The following is a 26,333-nucleotide window of genomic DNA, read 5'->3' as shown; positions in this document are numbered from 1 at the left end:
GAAAAAAAAAAAAAAAGACATTCGTGTTAAAACTGATGAAATAAGAATAAAGTCTACAATTCAATTTACAGTGCGTGCCAGGGCTGGTTTCTTAGTTTTCCAAAATGGACCGTGGAAACCATGGAAATGTAAGATGTTAATAACAGGAGAGACAGGGGGAGGGGAAGATGGGAATTCTATGTTCTTTGTTACTTTCCTGCAAATTTAGACAGATTACAAAGTAAAAAAATTACATTAAAATTGCAACCATTTATAAGTTAATTACAGATATTTACATTAAATTATGTTGGGGTGCCCGGGTGACTGGTTCGATTGAGCGTCTGACTTTGGCTCGGGTCATGATTTTGCAGTTCATGAGTTCGAGGGCCACGTCAGGCTCTGTGCTGACAGCTCTGAGCCTGGAGCCTGCTTCAGATTCTGTGTCTCCCTCTCTCTCTGCTGTTCCCCCACTCACACACACACACACTCTCTCTCTCTCAAAAACAAAAAATACATTAAATTATGTCTGAGTTGATATCTACTGTTTTCTTTTGAATGTGTCCATTTGCTCTGTTGGGTGATTTCAAAAGCGGGAAAGCTCATTAAGCAAAATGGATTCAATAGATTCACGTCTTTGGTCTCCAGATGGCTACTCTTCTGCTAATCCAAGCTTAATGAAGAGTTCCTCTATAAGCTTGTCTCCCCAACTTGGAAATGCAGGCACCCGCCTTGGAATCGACTTCTCATCAACCAGCCTGTTGGCACCAAGACCGATCCCAGAACAACTGACCTTCCAAAGACCCTGAATATTAATTCATTCTCATCACAGACATAAAATGTCTACTTAATGTTAGCCTTCTACCTCCACTCTTTTTACATCTCAGCTAACATATCATCCTGCATTGGCCTTTGTCTCCTCAGAATTTCAAGGTTCCACTGAAAATATTTTTAACATGCTCATCTTTCTCCACACACGTTTTCTTTTTTCTTTTTTTAATTTTTATTTACTTTTGAAAGAGAGCAAGAGACAGAGTGTGAGCAGGGGAGGGGAGGGGCAGAGAGAGAGGGAGACACAGAATGTGAAGCAGGCTCCAGGCTCTGAGCTGTCAGCATGGAGCCCAACATGGGGCTTGAGCCCATGAACCATGAGATCATGACCTGAGCTGAAGTCGGATGCTTAACTGACTGAGCCACCCAGGCGCCCCAACACACACGTTTTCTAATTTCAAACTACTACTGTTCTCTAAGAATGTGAGACACAATATTCACAACCTGGTTGTCATTGTCCTTAACAATGAAAACCTAATTTTACCTCCAGCTTCACCTCAGGACACTTGCATTACGTGACAGGGATGCGGAACCCTCTGCCCTGAATTCCTCGAAGGAACACCCCACAGGTATTCCTCTTACAGGCACAACTAGTCTTACGATCACATGGCCAGTAAATCCCAAGGAAATTTGATATGTCACATTAAAAATTATACATCCAGGGTGCCTGGCTGGCTCTGTCGGTTAAGCACCCGACTCTTGACTTTGGCTCAGGTCATGACCTCACGGTTCATTAGATTGATCCTGCTTGGAATTCTCGCTCTCCCTCTCTCTCTCTCTTTGTCCCTCCGCCATTCATGCTCTATCTCTCTCAAAATAAATAAATAAGCATTTTAAAAAATTATACACCCAAAGACATTTCCAGTAACTCCACGTTATTTCAGGACCGTTTTATTTATTGGACTCTGAATTTCTCCACGACCAGCATTAATAAAATGTTTATTAATAAAATAATTATTACATAGGATTTCGTTTACAATGGCTGTTATTTACTCCTTATTGTTGTAGCAGAATCTCTGTCTTATTCAAAACTATAAAATAAGACTGACTGGGGCGACTTGGTGGCTCACTTGGTTAAACATCCAACTCTTGGTTTGGGCTTGGGTCATGATCTCACAGTTTCGTGAGTTTGAGCCCTACATCAGACTCTGCACTGACAGTGCAGAACCTGCTTGGGATTCTCTCTCTCCCCTCTCTCTTTCTCTCCCTCCCCCACTTGCTCTGTCTCTTTTTCTCTCAAAATAAATAAACTTTAAAAAAAATTTTAATAAAATAAGACTATTTTACTGAAGATTTCTTGAAGGATGAGTATGACAAGTGGCTGAACACTGGGGTGCCTGGGTGGCTCAGTCAGTTTAGCATCTGACTTCAGATCAGGTCATGATCTCACGGTTCATGGGTTCAAGCCCCATGTTGGGCTCCGTGCTCACAGCTCAGAGCCTAGAGCCTGCTTCGCATTCTGTGTCTCACTTTCTCTCTCATGCTGTCTGTCTCTCTCTCTCAAAAACAAATGAACATTAAAAAAAAAAAAGATGTGGCTGAACACAGTGCAAACCAGACAATTTATATTTCTCTGATGAGATGAGGGAAGTGTGTATTTCTTCCCATACACACAGAGAAGAATCTGGATACACAGTGGTTGTGACTCAGGAGAATAAAGGGGCAGGCAGTTGGGAAACCTGAATTGATTAGGGCAGAGGTGGTCATCAGCCACCAGCAGGTCTTATAAAAAACAGAAAAATAAATGTAAATAATGGAGGAGAAGGTGTAAAAAGATACAAAGGTGCTCACCAGGACAAGGATGCTTTGAGTGGCTCTGATCTCAGGGGAGCAAGTAGGGGGCACTTTGGTTCTATGAATGTGTTGGACCTGATGCCTGTGCCTGTGCAGGATGGAAACCATGAACACACTGGTCCAAGTTATGAGCCCCAAGCACAAAACATCATGGACAGATATCAATAACATATACAGTAAGTCTGTGTGTTTGTCATGCAGTTTAGAAGTACAGTATCCCAAGTCCATAGTTCTTGAAGTGTTTCTGCTGTTCCATTTGTCAGTCACATACACAGGAACCATAATATGGAGTATTATGTTCAGAGTCCAACAGAGTATATTTGAGGGGCCAATGTATTGGGAAGCTTTCCCTTTAAGCATTGCCCACCTGGAGCTCCAGGGACTGATGGTGATGGCTTGGAAGACACTCAAGAGGCAGGTGGTGTCCATGGACATACCCCGGGCCACTCTGTGAACAAAGAAAACAACTTTGCATCCAAAGTCACTGAGAAAAGATTTCAGCTCAAAAGCTGTCATGGTCTCTGGGATTCCTCGAGAGAGAATGACCAAGGAGTTGATTAAAGTCAAGTGCCTGAGAATCAAGCCTGTGGACTTTGCCCCATATCCCCTGAGGTAATGGGACATAAAATGGTAGAAGAGCCAGAAGTTTCCCAGGATTCCAACAACTATCTGGAATAAGAAGATTAGAGCAAATTTCACATCTGTTGAGGCCATTCTGTCATTTTCCAGGGTTCAGAGTTTGCATTCACAAAGAGAAGACTCTACATGAAAACAGGAGTTGTGGGCTAATGGTTCGTGGAAAATAAATTTAAAATTCTCCACGTGCTACTACTTTTCTCTGAGAATTTCTTTCAAATGCACACATGTTCTTTGATTCAAAGATTTCCAAGTTCAGGGGCGCATGGGTGGCTCAGTCAGATAAGCGTGCAACTTCGGCTCAGGTCATGTTCTCGTGGTTCGTGAGTTCGAGCCCTGAGTCAGGCTCTGTGCTAACGGCTCAGAATCTGGAGGCTGCTTTGGATTCTGTGTCTCCCAATCTCTGCCCCTCTCCTTCTTGTGCTCTGTCTCTCTTCCTCTCAATATAAATAAACATTAAAAAACACTTAAAAAAAAAAAAAGAAAGGTTTCCAAGTTTAACATATTGCTTTATATAGTTCTCATTTACTCTTTTTTTTAATTTTTAAAAAACGTTTTTTATTTATTTTTGAGACAGAGGGAGAGTACGAGCAGGGGAGGGGCAGAGAGAGAGGGAGACACAGAATCAGAAGTGGTCTCCAGGCTCTGAGCTGACACAGGGCTCGAACTCACAGACCATGAGATCATGACCTGAGGTAAAGTCAGATGCTTAACCAACTGAGCCACCCAGGTGCTCCTAGTTACTCTTATTAATGCTTTACCTATGGTAAATTATTTAATACTTAGAGATGTATACGTTTTACAGACAAGGAGGCTTTAATTAAAATGAGGTTATATGACTCAGTGAAATATTACAATAGCCAGGGTGCAATAATCTTGGTGTTTACCATCATGCTATATACTCTCATAGTATCTGAGATACTGAGTACTGAGATCTGATATACCTGGTTGTATTTTTTTTTTAAGATTCTATTTTTAAGTAATCTCTACCCCAACATGGGCCTTGAACTCACAACCCTGAGATCAAGAATTGCATGCTGTACTTGGAAGCACTCTGGCACCCGTACCTGGTTGTATCTTTAAATAATACAGATACATGGGGGCACCTGGGCGGCTCAGTCGGTTAAGTGCCTGACTTCGGCTCAGGTCATGATCTCGCAGTCAGTGAGTTCGAGTCCCACATCAAGCCCTGTGCTGACAGCTCAGAGCCTGGAGCCTGCCTCAGATTCTGTGTCTCCCTCCCTCTCTGCTCCTCCCCCACTCACACTCTGTCTCTCTCTGTCCCTCAAAAATGAATAAATGTTACAAAAAATAATAAAATGAGGGGCGTCTGGGTGGCTTGGTCGGTTAAGCGTCTGACCTTGGCTCAGGTCATGATCTCACAGTCCGTGAGTTCGAGCCCCGCGTCGGGCTCTGGGCTGACAGCTCAGAGCCTGGAGCCTGTTTCAGATTCTGTGTGTCTCTCTCTCTCTGCCCCTCCCCTGTTCATGCTCTGTCTCTCTCTGTCTCAAAAATAAATAAACGTTAAAAAAAATATTTAAAAAATAAAATAAAATGCAATACAGATATATGCACACATACAGGGTAATCTTTGAAATTTACTTTAACTTAGGTTTGATTGTTACAATTCTTCATTTTTGCTAAAATGTTTGTTCCATTGACCAACATCACTTGTGAATGAAGATGAAAAGGTCTGAATAAAGACCTGAATAGTATCTATCCATGAGCAAAATGGATTTCCCAAATGTGGATCAATGTTAGTATAGCAACAGAAGTAATGATACAATTCCCCCCCCAACAACAGAAATTGTTGTGTAATATTTCACTTTGCCCTAAACTATGGGATTTGTAGATTTAAATAAAACATTTGGAGATAAAAACATTTAGAATAGGATCTATATTATTCCTCCTTAGAGAGCAGGCAGTGAGCTGTGATTTTTGAAAAAAAAAAAATAACAAAAACTACAAGACGAGAAAGATAGTAAGCTGCAAAACAAGCATGTGAAATGGAATTTCAAGACATGAAATCATGAGCATCAAATAGAAGAAATGAAGGATGAGTCTGAAAATGATGCCAGAACTTTGAAAACCACACAAAATATCAGAAGACACATTTAAGCTGAAAAGCGCTGAAGTCCTTCGTTTTCCTGCCCTCAAAATCCCTCACATGTGAGGGTCACCTTTTCCTGAAAGTCTCTCCTAAATTCACAAAGGAAAATTGTCCTTCCGTGATCACTAGTTTGCAAATATTTTCAGCAGAGATTTAGTTACTATCTCTATTAGATGCATCAAGTGTACATAGGAGAAAAACAATTATGATTCAGCACAAGCCATTCAGGCACATTATTTGCAGTGAGAGACACATGATGTGATTAACTCCATGAAACTCACTATCACATGCACAGTAACACTTGAAGGACATAACTACACATTATCGTGTAAATTTCTCTGTGGTTTCAGGAAGCAGCTTGAATAGCATATTAATTTCTGAGTCCCAGTCTTAAGGATCGTAAAGTTCAGACTTTGCTACACCTAACTCCAGCAAGCACGGTCAGGGAGGGATGTACATTAAAACTACATGAGGAGGGGCGCCTGGGTGGCTCAGTGGGTTGAGCTCAGGTCATGATCTCACGGTTTGTGAGTTTGATCCCCACGTCGGGCTCTATGCTGACAGCTCAGAGCATGGAGCCTGAGCTTTGGATTCTGTGTCTCCCTCTCTCGCTCGCTCGCACTCTGTCTCTGTCTCTCTCTCTAGAAAATAAATAAACATTAAAAAATTAAAACAAAAAACTACAGTTAGGGTCTGGGGGAGGACCTCAGCCCAAACCAGTTTCTACCCCAGAAGAACCCTTTTTCCTGCCATAAGGATCAATCCAGACACAGACCCTGATATATCTCACTCCCTCACAGTTTGAGTCACTCAGACTGACAGAGAAAATACTCACCCCATCTTTCCTGTCGCCAGGATGCAGGCTCAATGGGACAGTCATGCCACCCCCTGTGTGGCAGAGGGAGGCAGCCAGAGCTGATATGGGTATGATTCTGTGACCTCATCTCCCCACAGAACTGCAATTGTCATTTCACCTGCGTTTTCCATGACAATACACAATAAGGCAGGTAAGACTAATTTGTAAAAGCTTCCTCCCAGGGGCAGCTGGCTGGATAGCTCAGTTAGTGGAGCAGGTGACTCTTAATCTCAGGGTCACAAGTTCGAGCCCCAGGTTGGGTATAGAACAGATCCCAATTCCCAGGAACAATTATAAGTTTCCTAGCAAGGCTCTGCAAAGAGGCAGGTTTGGTGTCAGAGAGAAACTTTTCTCTTTCCCACAACACCTGGAGGCAGACGGGGGTCTCAGGTGGTGGAACTGGGAAATGTTCCCACCTGACAGGTGAGGGGCTGGCAATGATTCACATGTATTTCATCAGACCCTGTGCTGCCCTAAGAAGTTCATTGCGAGAAGGATTCCTCAAAAGAGTAATACAGAGAACATGTTATTAACTAGAGATGCTTTGCACAACTCAGTGCGATTATTTGAAAAGTCTAGTTGATGTGGGTATTTCTAGGAATAAATGTTTTATCAATATGGACACAAAAAGAGACACAAATTCTAAGCTGGGCAATGTCTATAGAATAAACAGTAATATTTATAAGAAAGGTTCCTCATGAAAACAGCACTAGGTCATATAGTTCATCAATAGCATCTCACTACTCTTAAATATTAACTAAACCAGGGGTGCCTGGGTGGCTCAGTTGGTTGAGTGTTTGACTTCAGCTCAGATCATGATCTCACGGTTAGTGAGTTCAAGCCCTACATTGGGCTACTGTGCTGATGGTTTCCTCCATCAGAATCCCTTTCCCCCACACATGGTCTGTTTCTCTCTGTCTCTCAAAAATAAACGTTAAAAAATATACATATATTCCATAAACCAATGTGACTTAGGCCATCCAAAAATACTGAAGAATGATACTTCCTAATAATTTTCCAAAATCTTACAAAGATAACCACACATGTTTCACAAATCTCATACATGCCTAGGAATCCAAAATTATGACACTCAATATTGCATATACTGCCATACAATATTACGGCATGATCAAGTGCAGCTTATATCTACGTTTATGGATTAAAAGACTCAATGTTGTTAAGATATCAGGTCTTCCCAAACTGATCTGTAGATTTATGAAATCCTCATCAAAATTCCACCAAATTACTTGTAGGTATCGACTAACTGATTCTAAAGTCTGTATATGGAGGTATAAGGTCCAGAAAAGCCAACCCAGTATTAAAGTAGAAGGGGGGCACTTGGGTGGCTTAGTCAGTTGAGTGTCCAACTTCAGCTCAGATCGTGATCTTGTGGTTTGTGAGTTCAAGCCCCACATCAAGCTGGTGGCTGTCAGTGTGGAGCCTGCTTTGGATCTTCTGTCCCCCTCTCTCTGCCCCTCTTCCGCTCATGCTCTCTCTCTCTCTCTCAAAAATAAATAAACATTAAAAAAATAATAAAGTAGAAGAAAAAAATCAGAAGGCTGAGGAAGCCCAATGTCAAGACTTAATATAAAGCCAAATTAATTAAGACAGTGTGTCACCCGTAAAAATAATAAGCAAACAGATAAGTGGAACAGAACAAAGAGCCCAGAAATAGACTTGCACAAAGGCAGTCAACTGCTCTCTCACAAAGGAGCAAAGGTAATTCAATGGGAAAAGGATAGTCTTTTCAGCAAACAGCACTGGAACACGTGGACATCCACATGCAAGGGAAAAAAAATCAATCTGGATACAGATCCTGCACCCTTCACAAAAGTTAGTTCAAAATTGAGACATAAATGTAAAACACAAAACTATAAAACCACTAGAAGATAATGGGAGAAAATCTAGATGACCTTAGGTTCTGTGATAACTTTTTTTTTTTAATATTTATTTATGTTTGAGAGAGAGAGAGAGAGAGCAGAGGAGCGGCAGAGAGAGAGAGAGACAGAGAGAGAGAGGAAGAATCCCAAGCAGGCTCCACACTGTCAGCACAGAGCCTGATGTGGGGCTCGATCCCACAAACCATGAGATCATGACCTGAGCTGAAATCAAGAGTCAGACACTTAACCAATTGAGCCACCCAGGTGCCCCTGTGACAACTTTTTAGATACAACACCAAAGGCATAATCCATGAAAGAAATAATTGTTACATCAGACTTCGTTAAAATTACAAACTTCTACTCCACGAAAGACACTGTCAAGGGAATGAGAAGACAAGCCAGGAAACATTTGGAAAAGACATATCTGATAAAGGACTGTTATCCAAAATATACAAAGAACTGGTTAAAATTCAACAGCAAGAAAGCAAACAACTTGATTTTTTTTTAAATTTTTTTTAACGTTTTATTTATTTTTGAGACAGGGAGAGACAGAGCATGAACAGGGGAGGGTCAGAGAGAGGGAGACACAGAATCCGAAACAGGCTCCAGGCTCTGAGCTGTCAGCACAGAGCCCGACGCGGGGCTCGAACTCACGGACCGCGAGATCATGACCTGAGCCGAAGTCGGCTGCCCAACCGACTGAGCCACCCAGGCGCCCCTTGATTTTTTTTTTTTTAATGGGCAAAAGATCTGTATAGACACCTCACCAAAGAAGACACACACTTAGCAAATAAGCAAATGAATAGATGCCCATTGTGGATCGCGAATTGAAACAGTGAGATACATTAGGTGTCTATTAGAGAGGGTATAATTCAAAAGTGATACCACCAAATACTAGCATGGAGGTGGGCAAGCAGGAACTTGCCTTCACTGTTGATGAGAACACAAAATCGTAGAGCCACACTGGAGGGTAGATGAGGGTTTCTTGCAAAATTAAATAGCCTCTCTCATGATCCTGAAATCTCACCCTAGGCACTTATCCAAATGAGGTGGACGTTTATGTCCACACACAGATTTCTGCACACAACTGTTTATAGCTGCTTTATTCATAGCTGCCAAAACTTGGAAAGAACAGAGACGCCCTTCAGGAGGTGAAATAAATAACTGTCATCCATGCAGACAAATTCTGTTTAATGCCAAAAAGAAATGAGCTACGGAGCCATGAAAAGAAATGCAAGAACCTTAAATAAATATTACTAAGTGAAAGAAGCCAATCTGAAAAGGCTGCACACCATATGATCCCAGCAACATGACATTCTGGAAAAGGCTAAACTATACAGTAAAGATACTAGTTGCCAGGCTTAGGGGGAGGAAGAACAGGAGGGGTGAATACATATGCATGAGGCTTTTTAGAACGGTGAAACTACTCTGTATGATGCTATAATGGTAGATACATGTCATTATACATTGGCCCAAACCCATAAAATGTGTCACACAAAGAGTAAAACCTAATGTAAATGATGGACTTTGGTTGATGATGATGTATCAATGTTGGTTCATTGTAACAAATGTATTGCTCTGATGCAGGTTGTTGATAGTGGGAGGCTGGGGGACGGCAGGGTCATGATCTCACGGTTCATGGGTTCGAGCCCCGCGTCAGGCTCTGTGCTGACAGCTCAGAGCCTGGAGCCTGCTTCAGATTCTGTGTCTCCCTCTCTCTCTGCCCCTCTCCTGCTCACGCTCTGTCTCTCTCTCAAAAATAAGTAAACATTAAAATAAATAAATAAAAATAAAATCCATTTGGAGGCACGTGGCTGGCTTAGTCCATAGAGCATGTGACTCTTGATCTCAGGGTTCTAAGTTCCAAACTCTATGTTGGGTGGAGAAATTACTTAAAAATAGGATCTTTAAGATAAACTAAATGTATTTTTTAGAAAGCATTATTGCTACATACATAAAAATCCAATATTCTTGCTATTGGCAGGTGCAATTGCTGACATAGCAAATCTATGTACAATGATGTAAAAACTGTTAGAACTAACAGGACGTATCCGCAAAATTCCTGGCTCCAAGATCAATCTGCCAAAATTGCACAGCCGGTTCCCACACTCAGAGGGCAGGAAGAAACCAAAGAAAGAGACCACTCTAGATGGGTGGGTGACAGGTTTAATAAGCAAGGGAACTTTCTTTTTATTTTTTTAATGTTTATATATGTTTGAGAGAGAGAGCGAGAGTGAGTGGGGGAGGGGCAGAGAGAGGAGGAGATGGAAAATCCAAAGCGGGCTCTGCGCTGACAGCACAAATAAAATCCAATAGATTTACACACTCAGGATCTCTGCTGTCCTCAATTTAGTCCTTCCTGCAAAATCTGCCAACCCAGACATCAAATTGAGTCCCCCTTTTAATTACCTCACAAAATAATCTATTTTTCACCCAAAGCAATCTATATATTCAATGCAATACCTATCGAAATAACACCAGCATTCTTCACAGACCTAGAACAATCCTAAAATTTGTATGGAACCAGAAAAGACCCTGAATAGCCAAAGCAGTCTCTTTTTTTAAAAAAATTTTTAACACTTATTTATTTTTGAGAGACAGAGAGAGACAGGGCATGAGCAGGAGATGGGCAGAGAGAGAGGAAGACACAGAATCTGAAGCAGGTTCCAGGCTCTGAGCTGGCTCAGCACAGAGCCCGACACAGGGCTTAAACTTACAAACTGCAAGATCATGACCTGAGCTAAAGTTGGACACTTAACTGACTGAGCCACCCAGGCACCCCATAGACAAAACAGTCTTGAAAAAGAAAACCAATCCCGGACTTCAAGCTATACTACAAAGCTGTGATCATCAAGACAGTATGGTACTGGCACAAAGACAGACACTTAGACCATTGCAACAGAATAGAGAACCCAGAAATAGACCCACAAACGTACGGCCAACTAATGTTTGACAAAGCAGGAAAGAATATCCAATGGAATAAAGACAGTCTCTTCAGCAAATGGTGCTGGAAAAACTGGACAGCGACATGCAGAAAAAATGAACCTGGACCACTTTCTTACACCATACACAAAAATAAACTCAAAACGGAGGAAAGACCTAAATGTAAGACAGGAAGCCATCAAAATCCTAGAGGAGAAAGCAGGAAAAACCTCTTTGATCTTGGCCGCAGAAACTTCTTACTCAACATGTCTCCAGAGTCAAGGGAAACAAAAGCAAAAATGAACTACTGGGGCCTCATCAAAATAAAAAGCTTCTGCACAGCAAAGGAAACAATCAGCAAAACTAAAAGGCAACCGACAGAATGGGAGAAGATATTTGCAAATGACATATCAGATAAAGGGTTAGTATCTAAAATCCATAAAGAACTTACCAAACTCAACACCAAAAAAGCAAATAATCCAGTGAAGAAATGGGCAAAAGACATGAATAGACACTTCTCCAAAGAAGACATCCAGATGGCCAACCGACACATGAAAAAATGCTCAACATCACTCATCATCAGGGAAATACAAATCAAAACCACAATGAGATACCACCTCACACCTGTCAGAATGGCTAACATTAACAACTCAGGAAACAACAGATGTTGGCGAGGATGCAGAGAAAGAGGATCTCTTTTGCATTGCTGGTGGGAATGAAAACTGGTGCAGCTACTCTGGAAAACAGTATGGAGGCTCCTCAAAAAATTAAAAATAGAACTACCCTACGACCCAGCAATTGCACTACTAGGCATTTATCCACAGGATACAGGTGTGCTGTTTCGAAGGGACACATGCACCCCCATGTTTATAGCAGCACTATCAACAATAGCCAAAGCATGGAAAGAGCCCAAATGTCCATCGATGGATGAATGGATAAAGAAGATGTGGTATATATAGACAATAGAGTATTACTCGGCAATCAAAGAGAATGAAATCTTGCCATTTGCAATACATGGATGGAACTGGATGGTATTAAGCTAAATGAAATTAGTCAATCAGAGAAAGACAAAAATCATATGACTTCACTCATATGAGGACTTTAAGAGACAAAACAGATGAACATAAGGGAAAGGAAACAAAAATAATATAAAAACAGGGAGGGGGACAAAACATAAGAGACTCATAAATATGGAGAACAAACAGAGGGTTACTGGAGGGGTTGTGGGAGGGGGGTGGGCTAAATGGGTAAGGGGCTTAAGGAATCTACTACTGAAATCATTGTTGCACCATGTGCTAACTTAGATGTAATTTAAACAATAAATAATTTTTTAATTAGGATTAAAGGGAAAAAATATATACTCTATTTTTTTAGGGGTGCCTAGGTGGTTCAGTAGGTTAAGTGTCCAACTCTTGATTTTAGCTCAAGTCATAATCTCACAGTTGGGAGATTGAGCCTGCATCAGGTTCTATGGTGACAGCAGGGAACCTGCTTGGGATTCTCCCTCTCTCTCCCTCCCTCTCTGCCCTTCCCCCCCAAAAAACAAATAAATAAACACAAAAGAAATAAGAGGGGTGCCTGGGTGGCTCAGTTGGTTGAGCGTCCAACTTTGACTCAGGTCATGATCTTACAGGTTCGTGATTTCGAGCCCCACGTTGGGCTCTGTGCTGACAGTTCAGAGCCTGGACCCTGTTTCGGATTCTGCATTTCCTTCTCTAATCCTCCACCCATGTGCTGTCTCTGTCTCTCAAAAATAAATAGACATTAAAAGAAAAAAGAATCTATGTTTTTAAAAAGCTTCAATGAGCCCTATGGCCTTTGTTAAAGATGCTGTTGAAGGTGACACATTGGGGGAGAAATGCCAGAACACCCTCTAGCAAACAATTTAATAAACTTACATAGTGATCATTTTTTTCCTATGATCCCTTCTGGTCCGTCCTGTCGCTAGGACTTTTGGCTCTTCCTTTCCACCTGTGCAATGTCCCACCTACTGATCACTCTTCCCTCTCCCCGGGCCCCTCCCTGCCCCAACATTTTACATCCTTTATCCTTTTTATATTAATCAATATGCTTTCCAAAATTTGCACCCACCTGCACACCTAAACCCAACCTCATTTAGAGACTAAGTGAGATTTCTCGGCATAATCCAACCTCTTAGGAAAACATAAAGTGTGTTCATGTGTATGTATGTATGTACATGTATACATGCATGTATGTATAGTCACACATAGGGTTACTTTCAGGAAGTATGAAAAGCCCAAGATTTTACCTGAATTACTGGCAGGTAAGTGTGCCTGCAACAGTCCATGGATGCATAAAGACACAAGACTCCTGAGTCAGAGGAAAGAATTTTATTACTCACGGCATAGCAAGTAACATGAGCTTAATATTTGCAATGGTTTCCTTTGCACCCACCCCCAGCCCCATCCCCAAGCCTCACACCTTCCCACCTCACCAAACTCACACCTCCCTTTGCCCCAAGACGTTATCTTCATTTTCCTGTGTGGCAAACAAATCCGTTCTCTCTTCCAGAAGGAGGTTTATATCTCCTTCCAAGGCTGTTTTCCATACAGACATCCTTAGGAGATCAGTCAGGAACAAAATCTGTCCATGATTTTGCCCACAAGACATGCAGACACTTGAAATCCCACTGACAGCCACTCCTCAATTCTGTACCGTCTCGGCTTCTAGCAGATTTTCCCATGAGCACAGCACTCCATTAAATTTCTGATTAATCACAGACAACAGAGGCTGAGACCAATTTCATTCATCAGTTGGTTAAGATTACTATCAATGGTTGGGGTACCTGGTTGCCTCGGTCGATGGAGCGCACAACTCTTGATCTTGGGGTTGTGGGTTCGAGTCCCATATTGGGTGTAGAGATGACAATAAACAAATAAATAAACAAATAAACAAATAAGTATATCAGTATCAGCAGGACTCCATGTACAGGACCAGGCTAACCTGAAATACTGATGTCACTAGTGCAGAGAAGGGTCTCAGACTCAATCAGCTGTTTAAATATCAGAAGCCATCTGGACATGCCTTGGGTAGTCAGAGTATCAATGGCCTAGAGAGTGTAAAGGGTGACAGAAATTTGTTTCAAGGGTCACAACGGTGTGGCTGGCCAGCTGACCGTCATGCCTCGAAGCAGGTCAGAGTTCCAATGGGGTGGTTGGAGCCTCCCCACCAGTGGGACAAACAGGTCAGCTGACCGTCATCCCTCGAAGCAGGTCAGAATTCCAATGTGGCTGGAGCCTCCCCACCAGTGGGACAAACAGGTCACCAGCAATCACAAGTGTTGCATGTAGTGACAGCCTCTGTATCAGAGACAGAATCGAGCTTGGTAATCAGCTTCACTGTGGTCACTCTCTCCACGGAACAGGCAATAGTAAATCCTTCCCTATCAATCATTACTTTACGGGGCACCTGGGTAACTCCGTCAGTTAAGTATCTGATTCTTGATTTTGGCTCTGGTCATGATCTCACAATTAGTGTGTTGAGGCCCCCATTGGGCTCTGTGCTGACAGCGTGGAGCCTGCTTGGGACTGTCTCTCTCTGTCCCTCTCTCTCTCTGCCCTTGCCCTGCTCTCTCTTCCTCCCTCTCAAAATAAAGAAACATTAAGAAAAATCCTTATCTTAAATGTAAATGAAATGTGCAGAACCACAGAGTGGCTGAATGCATGGAAAGCAAGATCTAACTGTATGCGGTCTACAAAAAAACCCACGTTAGATTGAAAGGCTCATGCAGACTGAAAGAGAAAGGATGGAAAAAGCTATCTCATGCAAATGGAAACCACAAGAGCAGGAGTGGCTATATTTATATCAGAGGAGGCTGATGTGAAGTCAAAAGCTATCTCTAAGGGCTCCTGGCTGGCTCAGTCAGTGAAGTGTACAACTCTTGATCTCGGAGTTGTGACTTCAAGCCCCACACTGGGTGTAGAGACTGATTAAAATAAATAACCTTTTTAACGTTTTTAAAAATTTTTTAAATGTTTTTATTTATTTTTGAGAAGACAGAGACAGAGCATGAGCGGGGGAAGGGTAGAGAGAGAGACACAGAATCTGAAGCAGGCTCCAGGCTCCAAGCCGTCAGCACAGAGTCCAACGCTGGTCTCAAACTCGAGCTGCGATATCATGACCTGAGCTGAAGTCGGATGCTTAACCGACTGAACCACCCAGGTGCCCCAGCATGGATTTATTTTAAAAGTACCTCTACGGACTCCGGAAATGTTGCCTTGTTTTGAAGACTGGTAGCAAGCAAGTTAATTTCCAAATTGCCATATACATGATTTTTTGTTTTTTGTTTTTTGTTTTTTTACAGTTGTATTTGTATTTCTTTTTTTTTTAAATCTGAAGTTTTTTATTGTCAAATTGGTTTCCATACAATACCCAGTGCTCATCCCAAAAGGTGCCCTCCTCAATACCCATCACCCACCCTCCCCTCCCTCCCACCCCCCATCAACCCTCAGTTTGTTCTCAGTTTTTAACAGTCTCTTATGCTTTGGCTCTCTCCCAATCTAACCTCTTTTTTTTTTTTCCCTTCCCCTCCCCCATGGGTTTCTGTTAAGTTTCTCAGGATCCACATAAGAGTGAAACCATATGGTATCTGTCTTTCTCTGTATGGCTTATTTCACTTAGCATCACACTCTCCAGTTCCATCCACATTGCTACAAAAGGCCATATTTCATTCTTTCTCATTGCCACGTAGTATTCCATTGTGTATGTAAACCACAATTTCTTTATCCATTCATCAGTTGATGGACATTTAGGCTCTTTCCATAATTTGGCTATTGTTGAGAGTGCTGCTATAAACATTGGGGTACAAGTGCCCCTATGCATCAGTACTCCTGTATCCCTTGGGTAAATTCCTAGCAGTGCTATTGCTGGGTCATAGGGTAGGTCTATTTTTAATTTTTTGAGGAACCTCCACACTGTTTTCCAGAGTGGCTGCACCAGTTTGCCTTCCCACCAACAGTGCAAGAGGGTTTCCATTTCTCCACATCCTCGCCAGCATCTATAGTCTCCTGATTTGTTCATTTTGGCCACTCTGACTGGCGTGAGGTGATATCTGAGTGTGGTTTTGATTTGTATTTCTCTGATGAGGAGCGACATTGAGCATCTTTTCATGTGCCTGTTGGCCATCCGGATGTCTTCTTTAGAGAAGTGTCTATTCATGTTTTCTGCCCATTTCTTCACTCGGTTATTTGTTTTTCAGGTGTGGAGTTTGGTGAGCTCTTTATAGATTTTGGATACTAGCCCTTTGTCCGATATATACATGATTTTTTGGATGAAGATTTCATTGCAGAATCTATACATATTTCCTTGCTGCATAGATTACAAATCCATATCCACGATCCACACAAATTGCAATAAACTAAACGAGAGGTGGTCAGAATTGAAATAAGGGCCAGAACCACCAGTCAGTCTCCACAGGCTTGGCATGCGCCTCAACGATTCTGCTGCTTGCTGGGTGGCTTGGTATCAGACCTGTTTCTACTGTAGAACTGCTTTTCCCGGCACGAGCTCCTATCTGGTCTCCTGACAGGTCTCGTTCCCTTTTACACTCTGCATCTCAGACTGGAAGAGAAAATGCTCAGCCAATTAATTCCTTCCTGCTGTCAGGGCCGTGGGCTCAGTGTGATGCTTGTAACAGCCAAAGCATGTTATAGTTCTGTGACATCACCCCCAACCCCTCACAAGTGCAATTATCTTCCCAACACTGTGACAGCACCCTTGGGGAGCGGAGAATATTTTTGAAAAACTTTGTCCCAGTTACCAATTATCAAGAATCTGGTAAACAACTACTAAGAGGCTGAGGAGTTTAGGAGACACTGTTTCTTTTCCATGATCCCTGGAGGGGGACAGGGTCTCACCTGAGAGCAGGAGATGCTGAGTCTGACACTCGAGGGACCCGCATTGCAGCACGCTTGCCTTCCTGTACTACCTGCTTCCCTGAGAGGTTCTTCCACCCCAAATCCAACTCTCTATCAGTCTTCAGGTTCCTGAGCTGCCCCACATTTTATGTTACGGGCAGGGAAATGCAATCACTCAAAGGATCCTCAAGAGATTTTCGATTTAGTAGTAGCAATGAGAAGAACATGATGTCAGTAACTAATAATGGAAATCACCGGGCTAATTTTCATCACCCAGAGCAAATAATCAGGAACCCTCGATAGTGTGAAATTTTTCCAGGAAAAGAAACTACTGATAATCGGCCCCAGTATAGATCGGGGGGGGGGGGGGGGTCTAAAGACAACAATATCTGCAGAAGCAAGGGAGAAGTTTATACAAGTATCCTGCCCAAATAAAAGCACCAGTATTAGACGGTTTAACATGGAGATTCTACCATTATTTTTATTTTTTTTAATGTTTTATTTTATTTTTGAGAGAGAATGCAAGTGAGGGAGGGGTAGAGAAAAGGGGGGACAGAGGATGTGAAGTGGGCTCTGAGCTGACAGCAGCCAGCCTGATGCAGGGCTAGAACTCACAGACCGTGAGATCACAGCCTGAACCAAAGTCTGATGCTCAACCAACTGAACCACCCAGGTGCTCCTACCATTGTTCTAAATATCAGGTAAGCCCATGCTACCTACGAAAGGAAGTAGAACTTGCAGATAATTTTAGGACATTTAATAGAACATGGATACATGCAGCGCCTGGGTGGCTCAGTTGGTTAAGTGTCTGACTTCAGCTCAGGTCATAATCTCACATTTCGTGAGTTTGAACCCCACGTTGGTCTCTGTGCTGACAGCTCAGAGCCTGGAGACTGCTTTGGATTCTGTGTCTTCCTCTCTCTCTCAAAGACAAAATAAACATTAAAAATTAAAAAAAAAAAAGAACATGGATACCAAAGCTTCTAAAATTGTACCAAAGAGAATACAACAGAAGAACCTCACATCTGCCTATAGATGCAAAAAAGTAAAATGAATACTAGCGAATATATTCCAACAGGCCACTAAAAAACAATAAATGACCAAGTGCAGTTTATCCCTGGGATCCAACAGTGATTGTAGTGATGTAGGTTATCATATATATAAAGATAAAAGTCCTAGGGAGCCTGGGTGGCTCAGTCAGTTAAGCATCCAACTCTTTTTTTTTTTTTTTTTACATTTATTTATTTTTGATAGAAAGAGACAGAGCACAAGTGGGGGAGGGGCAGAGAGGGGCAGTGGGGGAGCACAAGAGAGGGAGACACAGAATCCAAAGCAGGCTCCAGGCTCCGAGCTGTCAGCGCAGAGCCCGAGGCGGGGCTGGAACTCACAAACAGCAAGATCATGACCTAAGCTGAAGTCAGACCCTTAACCGACTGAGCCACCTAGGTGCCCCAGGCATCCAACTCTTGATCTCAGCTCAGGTCTTTATCTCGGGGTCGTGAGTTCAAGTCCCGCATTGGGCTCTATGCTGGGTATGAAGCCTCATTAAAAAAAAAAGAAGAAAGAAAGAAAGAAAAAGAAAAAAAAAAGATAAGACCTCTATTTGGCAGAATTTAACATGCATTAATGTTAAATGAAGACACTTAAAAATGAAGAATCAATGGACTTTTTCTAACCTGACAAAATAGTCTTCATCCTACTCATGGAAAGCACTAGAAAGCATCCTACTAAGGTCAGAAACAACACCAAGATTGCCTGTCCTGGCTGTCGAACATTGCACTGGAAATACAGCCAACACAAATTCGAGCACTGTAAGAATTCAAACACAGATGTGTGTGATTATTTGCAGGCGATATAATTATATACCTGGAGGGCGCCTGGGTGGCTCAGTCCGTTGAGCATCCACTTCGGCTCAGGTCATGATCTCACAGTCTGTGAGTTCAAGCCCCGCACCGGGCTCTGTGCTGACAGCTCAGAGCCTGGAAACTGCTTTGGACTCTGTGTCTCCCTCTCTCTCTGCCCCTCCCCCGCTCACACTATGTTTCTCTCTCTGTGTCAAAAATAAATAAAACATTTTTTTAGAAATTAAAAAAAATTTATATACCTGGAACCACAAAAGAACTGAGGGAAACTCCTATTACAAAAAAACAAAGAGGGGCTCCAGGTGGCTCAGTTGGTTGAGCATCTGACTTTGGCTCAGGCCATGAGTTCGAGCCCCACATCAGGTCTGTGCTGTCAGCACAGAACCTGCTTCAGATCCTTTGTCCCTGTCTATCTGCCCTCTCTTTCCACTCACCTCTCTCAAAAATAAATAAACTTTAGGGGTGCCTGGGTGGCTCAGTCGGTTAAGCGTCCGACTTCAGCTGAGGTCATGATCTCACGGTTCGTGGGTTCGAGCCCCGCATCGGGCTCTGTGCCGACAGCTCAGAGCCTGGAGCCTGTTTCAGATTCTGTGTCTCCTTCTCTCTCTGCCCCTCCCCTGTTCACACTCTGTCTCTGTCTCAAAAATAAATAAACATTAAAAAAAATTTTTTTCTAATGAATAAATAAACTTTAAAAAAAAAATACAGAGGGGATGCTTGGGTGGCTCAGTTGGTTAAGCGTCCAGCTCTTGACTTTAGCTCAGGTCATGATCCCACAGTTCATGGGTTCAAGCCCCACATCAAGTTTGGAATTCTCTCTCTCCCTCTGTCTCTCTAGGCCCCTCTCTGCTCACGCTCTATCTCAAAAATAAATAAACATTTAAAAAAATACACAGCGAGAGTATGACATTAGCACAGAGAAAACAATGGTCTTCATATAGACAATTATTTACAAGTTATGATTTAAAGGCAGGCTACAATCACAAAGGGATAGTGTAAAAATGAAAAACCTACAAATAACCTTCACCAGAATGACCAGTGGGTGATTCTCCAGAGGGGGTGGGGGGTCTAAGGAGATGTATGGTGTGTCCCCCTCTGTGAGGGGACAATGCTGGAGCTGAGACAAGATTAAAGAGCCTGATTCAGCCACGCTAAGAGGGAGTGGCTGGTGCCTCCAAATACACGATGAAGCTATCACCTGGTCTGCAGTGAGGAAGGACAAAGTGTGTTGGAACGACAGAAATATGTCCCATATGCCAGGAGTGTGTGTGGAAGGGAATTGTTGGGAGAAGGAAAGTGACAGGTAGTCATGGACCACGTTACGGAAAGCTGCCTTGGTCCAACATCTGAATTTCAAACTAAGAGCAGTCAGAGACCATGGGGGGAATTTAGTAGGGAGGTGATAATCCGCAGTTTGTAAGAGGTTTCTCTGGGACTGCAATGAAAGTGAGACTTAAGAGGGAAAAGAGATTCGCCAGCAAGTTGCTGATATAGACCAGGAAAAGTTTTAACAACTCTGATAATGGGGAAGGATATCCAAAGTAATTTCCTGTTGACTTGGATATGTGGGTGAGAGAAATGAGAGTGCCAAGGATGGTTAGTTTGGGATTAAATGGTTGTATGGTGTCCTTAATCCACACAAAGACCAGAGGAAGAAACCAAGGTGAAGGAGGAACATGATGTCCCATCTTGGGTATATTAAGGGATGAGATGCATTTCATCCCTCTAAGTAAAACCCTAGTAATGTATCACCATGTGGACAAGAATGAGCATCTCTCGGGGCACCTGGCTGTCTCAGTCTGAGAGGCATGTGACTCTTGATCTCGGGGTAGTGGGTTTGAGCCCTACGTTGGATATAGAGGTTACCTAAAAGTAAAATATTAAAAAAAAAAAAAAAAGAGGATCTTTCCACAACAAGGACTGTCATCCCAACGTATAGGTGGGGAGACTTCTATTCTTTCCTGTGTAGACTTCTGAGGTACCACCTACTAATTTCATTTGCGAGCACGAATTTTAATGTTTACTACATGTCAAGAGGTAAGGGTCTGGGGCGCCTGGGTGGCTCAGTCGGTTAAGCGTCTGACTTCAGCTCAGGTCACGATCTCGCGGTTCATGAGTTCGAGGCCCGTGTCGGGCTCTGGGCTGATGGCTCAGAGCCTGGAGCCTGCTTCCGATTCTGTGTCTCCCTCTCTCTCTGCCCCTCCCCCGTTCATGCTCTGTCTCTCTCTGTCCCAAAAATAAATAAACGTTAAAAAAAAATTAAAAAAAAAAGAGGTAAGGGTCTTACAAATATTAACTGACTCATCCTCATTAACAACTCTGTGAGGAAGCTACTGCTAATTCCCACTCTGCCACTGAGGGATCTGAGGCCTTCAAGAGGTTAAGAAACTTGTTGAGGTCACATGATCGTCAAGTCGGAAATCATGGGATGCCTGGGTGGCTCCCTCTCTCTCTGCCCCTCCCCTGCTCACTCTCTCTTTCTCTCTCTCTCTCTCTCTCTCAAAAATGAATAAACATTTAAAAGAGAGAGAGAAAAAGAAATGGAAATCAAACATCTGGATCCCCAATTCCATACTCTTAGCCTCAACCCGGGAACGTCTGTTTGCCATCACCCCTCACCCAAAGAGAACCCCCTCTGAACTTCATAGCATTCTCGGGGCCCACATCAGCAGCATATTCCATATTCCTTCCTTCTTTTTTAATTTTTATTTACTTTTGAGAGAGAGACAGAGCATGAGAGGGTGAGGAGCAGAGAGAGAGGGGACACAGCCCCGACGTGGGGCTCAAATTCACAAACAGTGAGATCATGACCTGAACTGAAGCCGAACGCTTAACCGACTAAGCCACCCAGGAGCCCTGATATTCTTTTCACTACAGTGAGATGAGGGCTTGTTTCTAGGCCGCCACCAAGATTCTCTGCCTCCTGCTTTCAGCCATGAACTGCCTGCTATTAAAGAGTCTGTCCTCTGGAACATAATCTTCCAGTGAGTTTTCTGCCCTGACACAATACAGCCCACTTCCCAGAGCATCCTTATTCCTTCCTGTACTGTCTACCAAAGCAACTCCAACATTTCTCCTTGACCTGAGAATTTGGCCGTTGTTTCTTCCGGGATTCTGAGAGACAGTCCAGCACCAAAACAGCCCCAACTTCTGGGGTCCTTGCTGGAGGGTTAAATCCAACGTACTGAGCAACAGAATAAATGAGATTTTGTTCATCCAGCCCTACATCCCTGCCCTCTTCATCAAACTTCCATAAATCGAATCCCCAGAGTATTCCCTTGGCCCCTGCCATACATTCCAGCTACTTACAACTCTTCATGTTCATTCCTCCCTTAGCATTCCTGGCATGTCCAGAGCCAAGATATACTGAGATTTAGGGCCAGATGGGTCTAATATCCAGGAGAGGAAGTGGGAGAAGCTCCGGAGGGGATACTTGCTGCTTCGTGCACAAAATCCTCTGCAGCATCTTCCAACACAGCAGCAGAGCCAGTCGCCCTTACTGGGAGAGAATGGGCCACCTCTACGCCCCAGAAGTTCCCTGGGATGTTGTAAAGTCAACATCTCCAGACGTTCCCATCCAGATGTCCCTACCCCAGTTTTCAGGACGCTAGGTTTTTCTGACCAGACCCCAATCGTAGCCTAACAGACTTATCATGGCAGAGCATTCAAGCATCTCTAGAGCTCGGCAATACTCACAATTACGTCTAAACCCTGCCATTGGACCATGCCTTCTCTTCCACTACAGATGACAACGAGGGCTTCTTTGTAGGCTACAACCAAGTCTCTCTGGCTCTTTTAGCCATTAGCTAGTTGCTATTAACTTTTAGTCTCTCATTTTCCTTACACAGGCCCTCAGTAAAAGTAACCAGGCAACTCAGCTGTCTTTCAAATATCTGAATCATCACACCTGGTCAGCACTAGTGAAATCCTTAGAAAAGGAGTTAGCTCTGTGCCCCACCTACTGACGAGAACAACGTCCTCTTTACCTGTCAGACAGTGGGGGAACCAGTCCCAAATTCCCATCTTTCCACCTGGCTTCTCAGGCTGCTCTCAAGCACAAGTTTTGCTAAGATGGTCCTCAGAGAAGTAGATGCCCAGATGAGATTAAACATTCAAGGGATTAAGGGGCATCTGGGTGGCTCAGTCAGTTAAGTGTCTGACTTAGGCTCCAGTCATGATCTCATGGTTCCTGAGTTCAAGTCCCACATCGGTCTCTGTGCTGCCAGTGGAGAGCTGCTTCAGATCCTCTGCCCCTCCCCTGCTCTCTCTCTCTCTCAAAAATAAATAAACTTAAAACACACACACACACACACATTCAAGGAACTTATTAGGGGAAATGACTGAAAAGAAATAGAGAAGGAGCCAGGCAGGGACAGAGTCTTCAGAAAGCAATGTAAGTCTGACTCCCCCTAGTGGACAGTGAAGGTTGAGGGAATTTTTGTAGACCTGTGTGCAGCATAAGCATGGTTCTACAGAGTGTCAGGGAGTTCTTCAGCCCACCAAAGACTTAAATCTTGGGAAAGGAAAAGAATTATTAGGATAATCAGGTGTCTGTTCACATTTAATTACATGCCTTCAGAGACAGGGCATAGACGATGTCTGCTCTTTTCTATAATTGGCAATACTAACAATATTTTTTTTAATTTTTTAATATTTATTTATTTTTGAGAGAGAGAGAGACAGAATGTGACGGGGGGGGGGGGGAGGGGGGAGGTGCGGGCAGAGAGAGAGAGAGAAGGAGACACAGAATCTGAAGCAGGCTCCAGGCTCTGAGCTGTCAGCACAGAGCCTGACATGGGGCTCAAACTCACAAGCCATGAGTTCATGACCTGAACCAAAGTTGGACACTCAACCGACTGAGCCATCCAGGCGCCCCACAACATTTCTGATTTAGCATTTTATGTGCATACTGTACAGCTTCAAAGTTATAACATATTGTGAAAACAAACAGCAAGTGGCCCACCCTTGTGTTGCAGCCATATACTGGTCAGGTGTCAGGAGCTAGTAAGGACCCAGGGAGTGGAGACCTCAGGGTCAGGTCATCTGCATTCTGTCCTGTTTTTACTGCTCTGCTCCCTCCCCCACAATCCCCCCACACTCCATTTGAATCCCAGGCCTTGCTCTCTCCCACAAGACCCCACTCTTCTAGTCCCAGTGGACTTCCTCAAGACTCTTACTTTCATGGACAAGAACACCCTCCCTGACCTCTTCTTGCTCTTTTGGACTGAGGCTAGGTGGCACAGGCATGGCTGTTGCACTGGCCCTCAAGGGTCCTCCAACTGCAGGGGTCCCATGTTAGGGGTCTCTAACTTCTGAATGGCCTCTGACTCTCCATGCTGCCTTTACCTGGAAACATGGATCAATGCCAGATCCATGGCACTTGACTGTTCTTCCGTTGGCCAGAAACTCAAGCACAACATCCTCCTCCACTGGGGTGAAGAAGAGTTCTTGGTAGATGAGTGATTAGGTAAACTTGTCTGGGCCCCATTACTATTTCAGACCAATCTGGTGTGTTTGTTTCATTTTGTCTTTTTTCCAAGAGCTTTTTTTTTTAATTTTTTTTTTAATGTTTATTTATTTTTGAGAGAGACAGAGACAGAATGTGAGTGGGTTAGGAGCAGAGAGAGAGGGAGACACAGAAGCAGAAGCAGGCTCCAGGCTCTTGAGCTGTCAGCACAGAGCCCGACGCGGGGCTCGAACACACGAGCCGTGAGATCATGACCTGAACCGAAGTCGGACGCTCAACCAACTGAGCCACCCAGGCGCCCCTCCAAGAGCTTTTTACATTAAATTTTTTTTTTAATTTTGTTTAAATCTAAGTTAATTAACATATAGTGTAATAATGTTTTCTGGAGCACCTGGGTGGCTCAGTCGGTTGAGTGTCCAACTTTGGCGCAGGTCATGATTTCATGGTCTGTGCATTCGAGCCTGTGTTGGGCTCTGTGCTGACAGCTCGCGGAGCCTGGAGCCTGCTTCTGTTTCTGTGTCTCCCTCTCTCTGCCCCTCCCCCACTCATGCTCTGTCTCTGTCTCTGAAAAATAAACATTAAAATTTTTTTTCATTAAAAAAAATAATGGTTTCAGTAGAATTCATTGATTCATCGCTTTCATACAACACCCGGTGCTCATCACAAGTGCCCTCCTTAGTACCCATCACCCATCTAGCCCATCCCCAACCCCCTCCCTCCACCAACCCTCAGTTTGTTCTCTACTGTTAAGAGTCTCTTGTAGTTTGTTCCCGTCTCCTCTTTCCCCCTCCATATGTCCATCTGTTTTGTTTCTTAAATTCCACATATGAGTGAAATCATATGATTTTTGTCTTTCTCTGACTTATTTCACTTAGCATAATACATTCTAGTTCCATCCATGTTGTCGCAAATGGCAAGATTCCATTTTTTTTTTTATCACCAAGTAATATTCCATTGTGCATACATATAACACATCTTCTATATCCTCCCATCAGGCAATGGACATTTGGGCTTTTTCCATAATTTAGCTATTATTGATAGTGCCGCTATAAACATTGGGGTGCACATGCCCCTTTGAATCTGGATTTTTGTATCCTTTGGATAAATACCTAGTAGTGCAATTTCTGGGTTGTAAGGTAGCTCTATTTTTAATTTTTTGAGGAACCATCATACTGTTCTCCAGAGTGGCTGCACCAGTTTGCATTCTGATGTGTTTGTTTTGTGTGTGTGTGTGTGTGTGTGTGTGTGTGTGTGTGTGTGTGTGCGTAAATGAGATGGTCTGTCGACTGCTAATTGCAAATTATCTGGCTACAGCATTCCCTTCTCTGTCCAAATTTTCATTTTCACCCCAAGTGTTTCCGGGTTCCATGTATCATGCTCTACCTCCTAAAGACATGACTCTCAGAGTCAGCTTGTCTAGAGAACCAATCACACACGATTCCAGCCATTCTGGATCTTAGGGGGAGTGGCATTTTTCAGGTGGGAAAGATGTCGTGAGATGGAACTAGAGGTCACCTTCCTAGATGTGTGGTCTTGAGTTAATCTATAAAGGATCAACATTTTCAAATGGAAGTTAGATCCTATAATTGCTATGCATAAAATTTTGCAAATAAGATGTTCAGTATATCACTTATAATAAAAATGGAATATACATCTGAAAACAGGGATTGATTAAATTATACTATTACACATGAAAAGTGAGATAAAATTGGCAGTCTACAAATGAAAAGGTAATTTATACATCGTGTATGTCAACTATACTTCAATTTTTAAAAAGGTAATTTACACAAACAAAAATTATTTATTTCCATATTAGAAAACAGCCTTTTTAAAGGTGACACAAAATTCAAGCATTAATGGAGTAATAAATTTGAATGCAACAATATTTTTAAATGGTTCATAAGACAGCCAAATTAAATTTAAAAGGCAAATGAAAAACTAGAAATTGTATCTACAACCACAGAGAAAAGCTTATTTCTTGAAACTACTAAAAAAAAAAAAAAAGGCAACAAATCAGAGAGAACTTAGCCTAATAAAAGTGGGCAAACTTTATGAATACATGAAAAGATGCTCAATCGTAGTCACAAATAGGGAAATGCAATTTAAAACTAATTTAAATACCT

General features: G+C 42.9%; 2 protein-coding genes across 2 annotated transcripts in view; both read right to left on the bottom strand.

Annotated features, from left to right (window-relative positions):
* LOC105261215 overlaps window positions 1-26,333 on the bottom strand; it is a 44,414-nt gene that overhangs the window by 5,237 nt on the left and 12,844 nt on the right. The window lies entirely within an intron of this gene.
* Window positions 2,371-3,315, bottom strand: FELCATV1R17 (vomeronasal 1 receptor felCatV1R17). The gene is given in 1 exon segment (NM_001167489.1): window positions 2,371-3,315. A coding segment is annotated over 1 exon segment (945 nt).

The sequence above is a fragment of the Felis catus genome, chromosome E2, assembly GCF_018350175.1.
Source record: "Felis catus isolate Fca126 chromosome E2, F.catus_Fca126_mat1.0, whole genome shotgun sequence".
NCBI lineage: Eukaryota > Metazoa > Chordata > Mammalia > Carnivora > Felidae > Felis > Felis catus.
The sequence above is the reverse complement of the archived record's forward strand: the minus strand, read 5'-3'. Positions and strand labels throughout refer to the sequence as shown.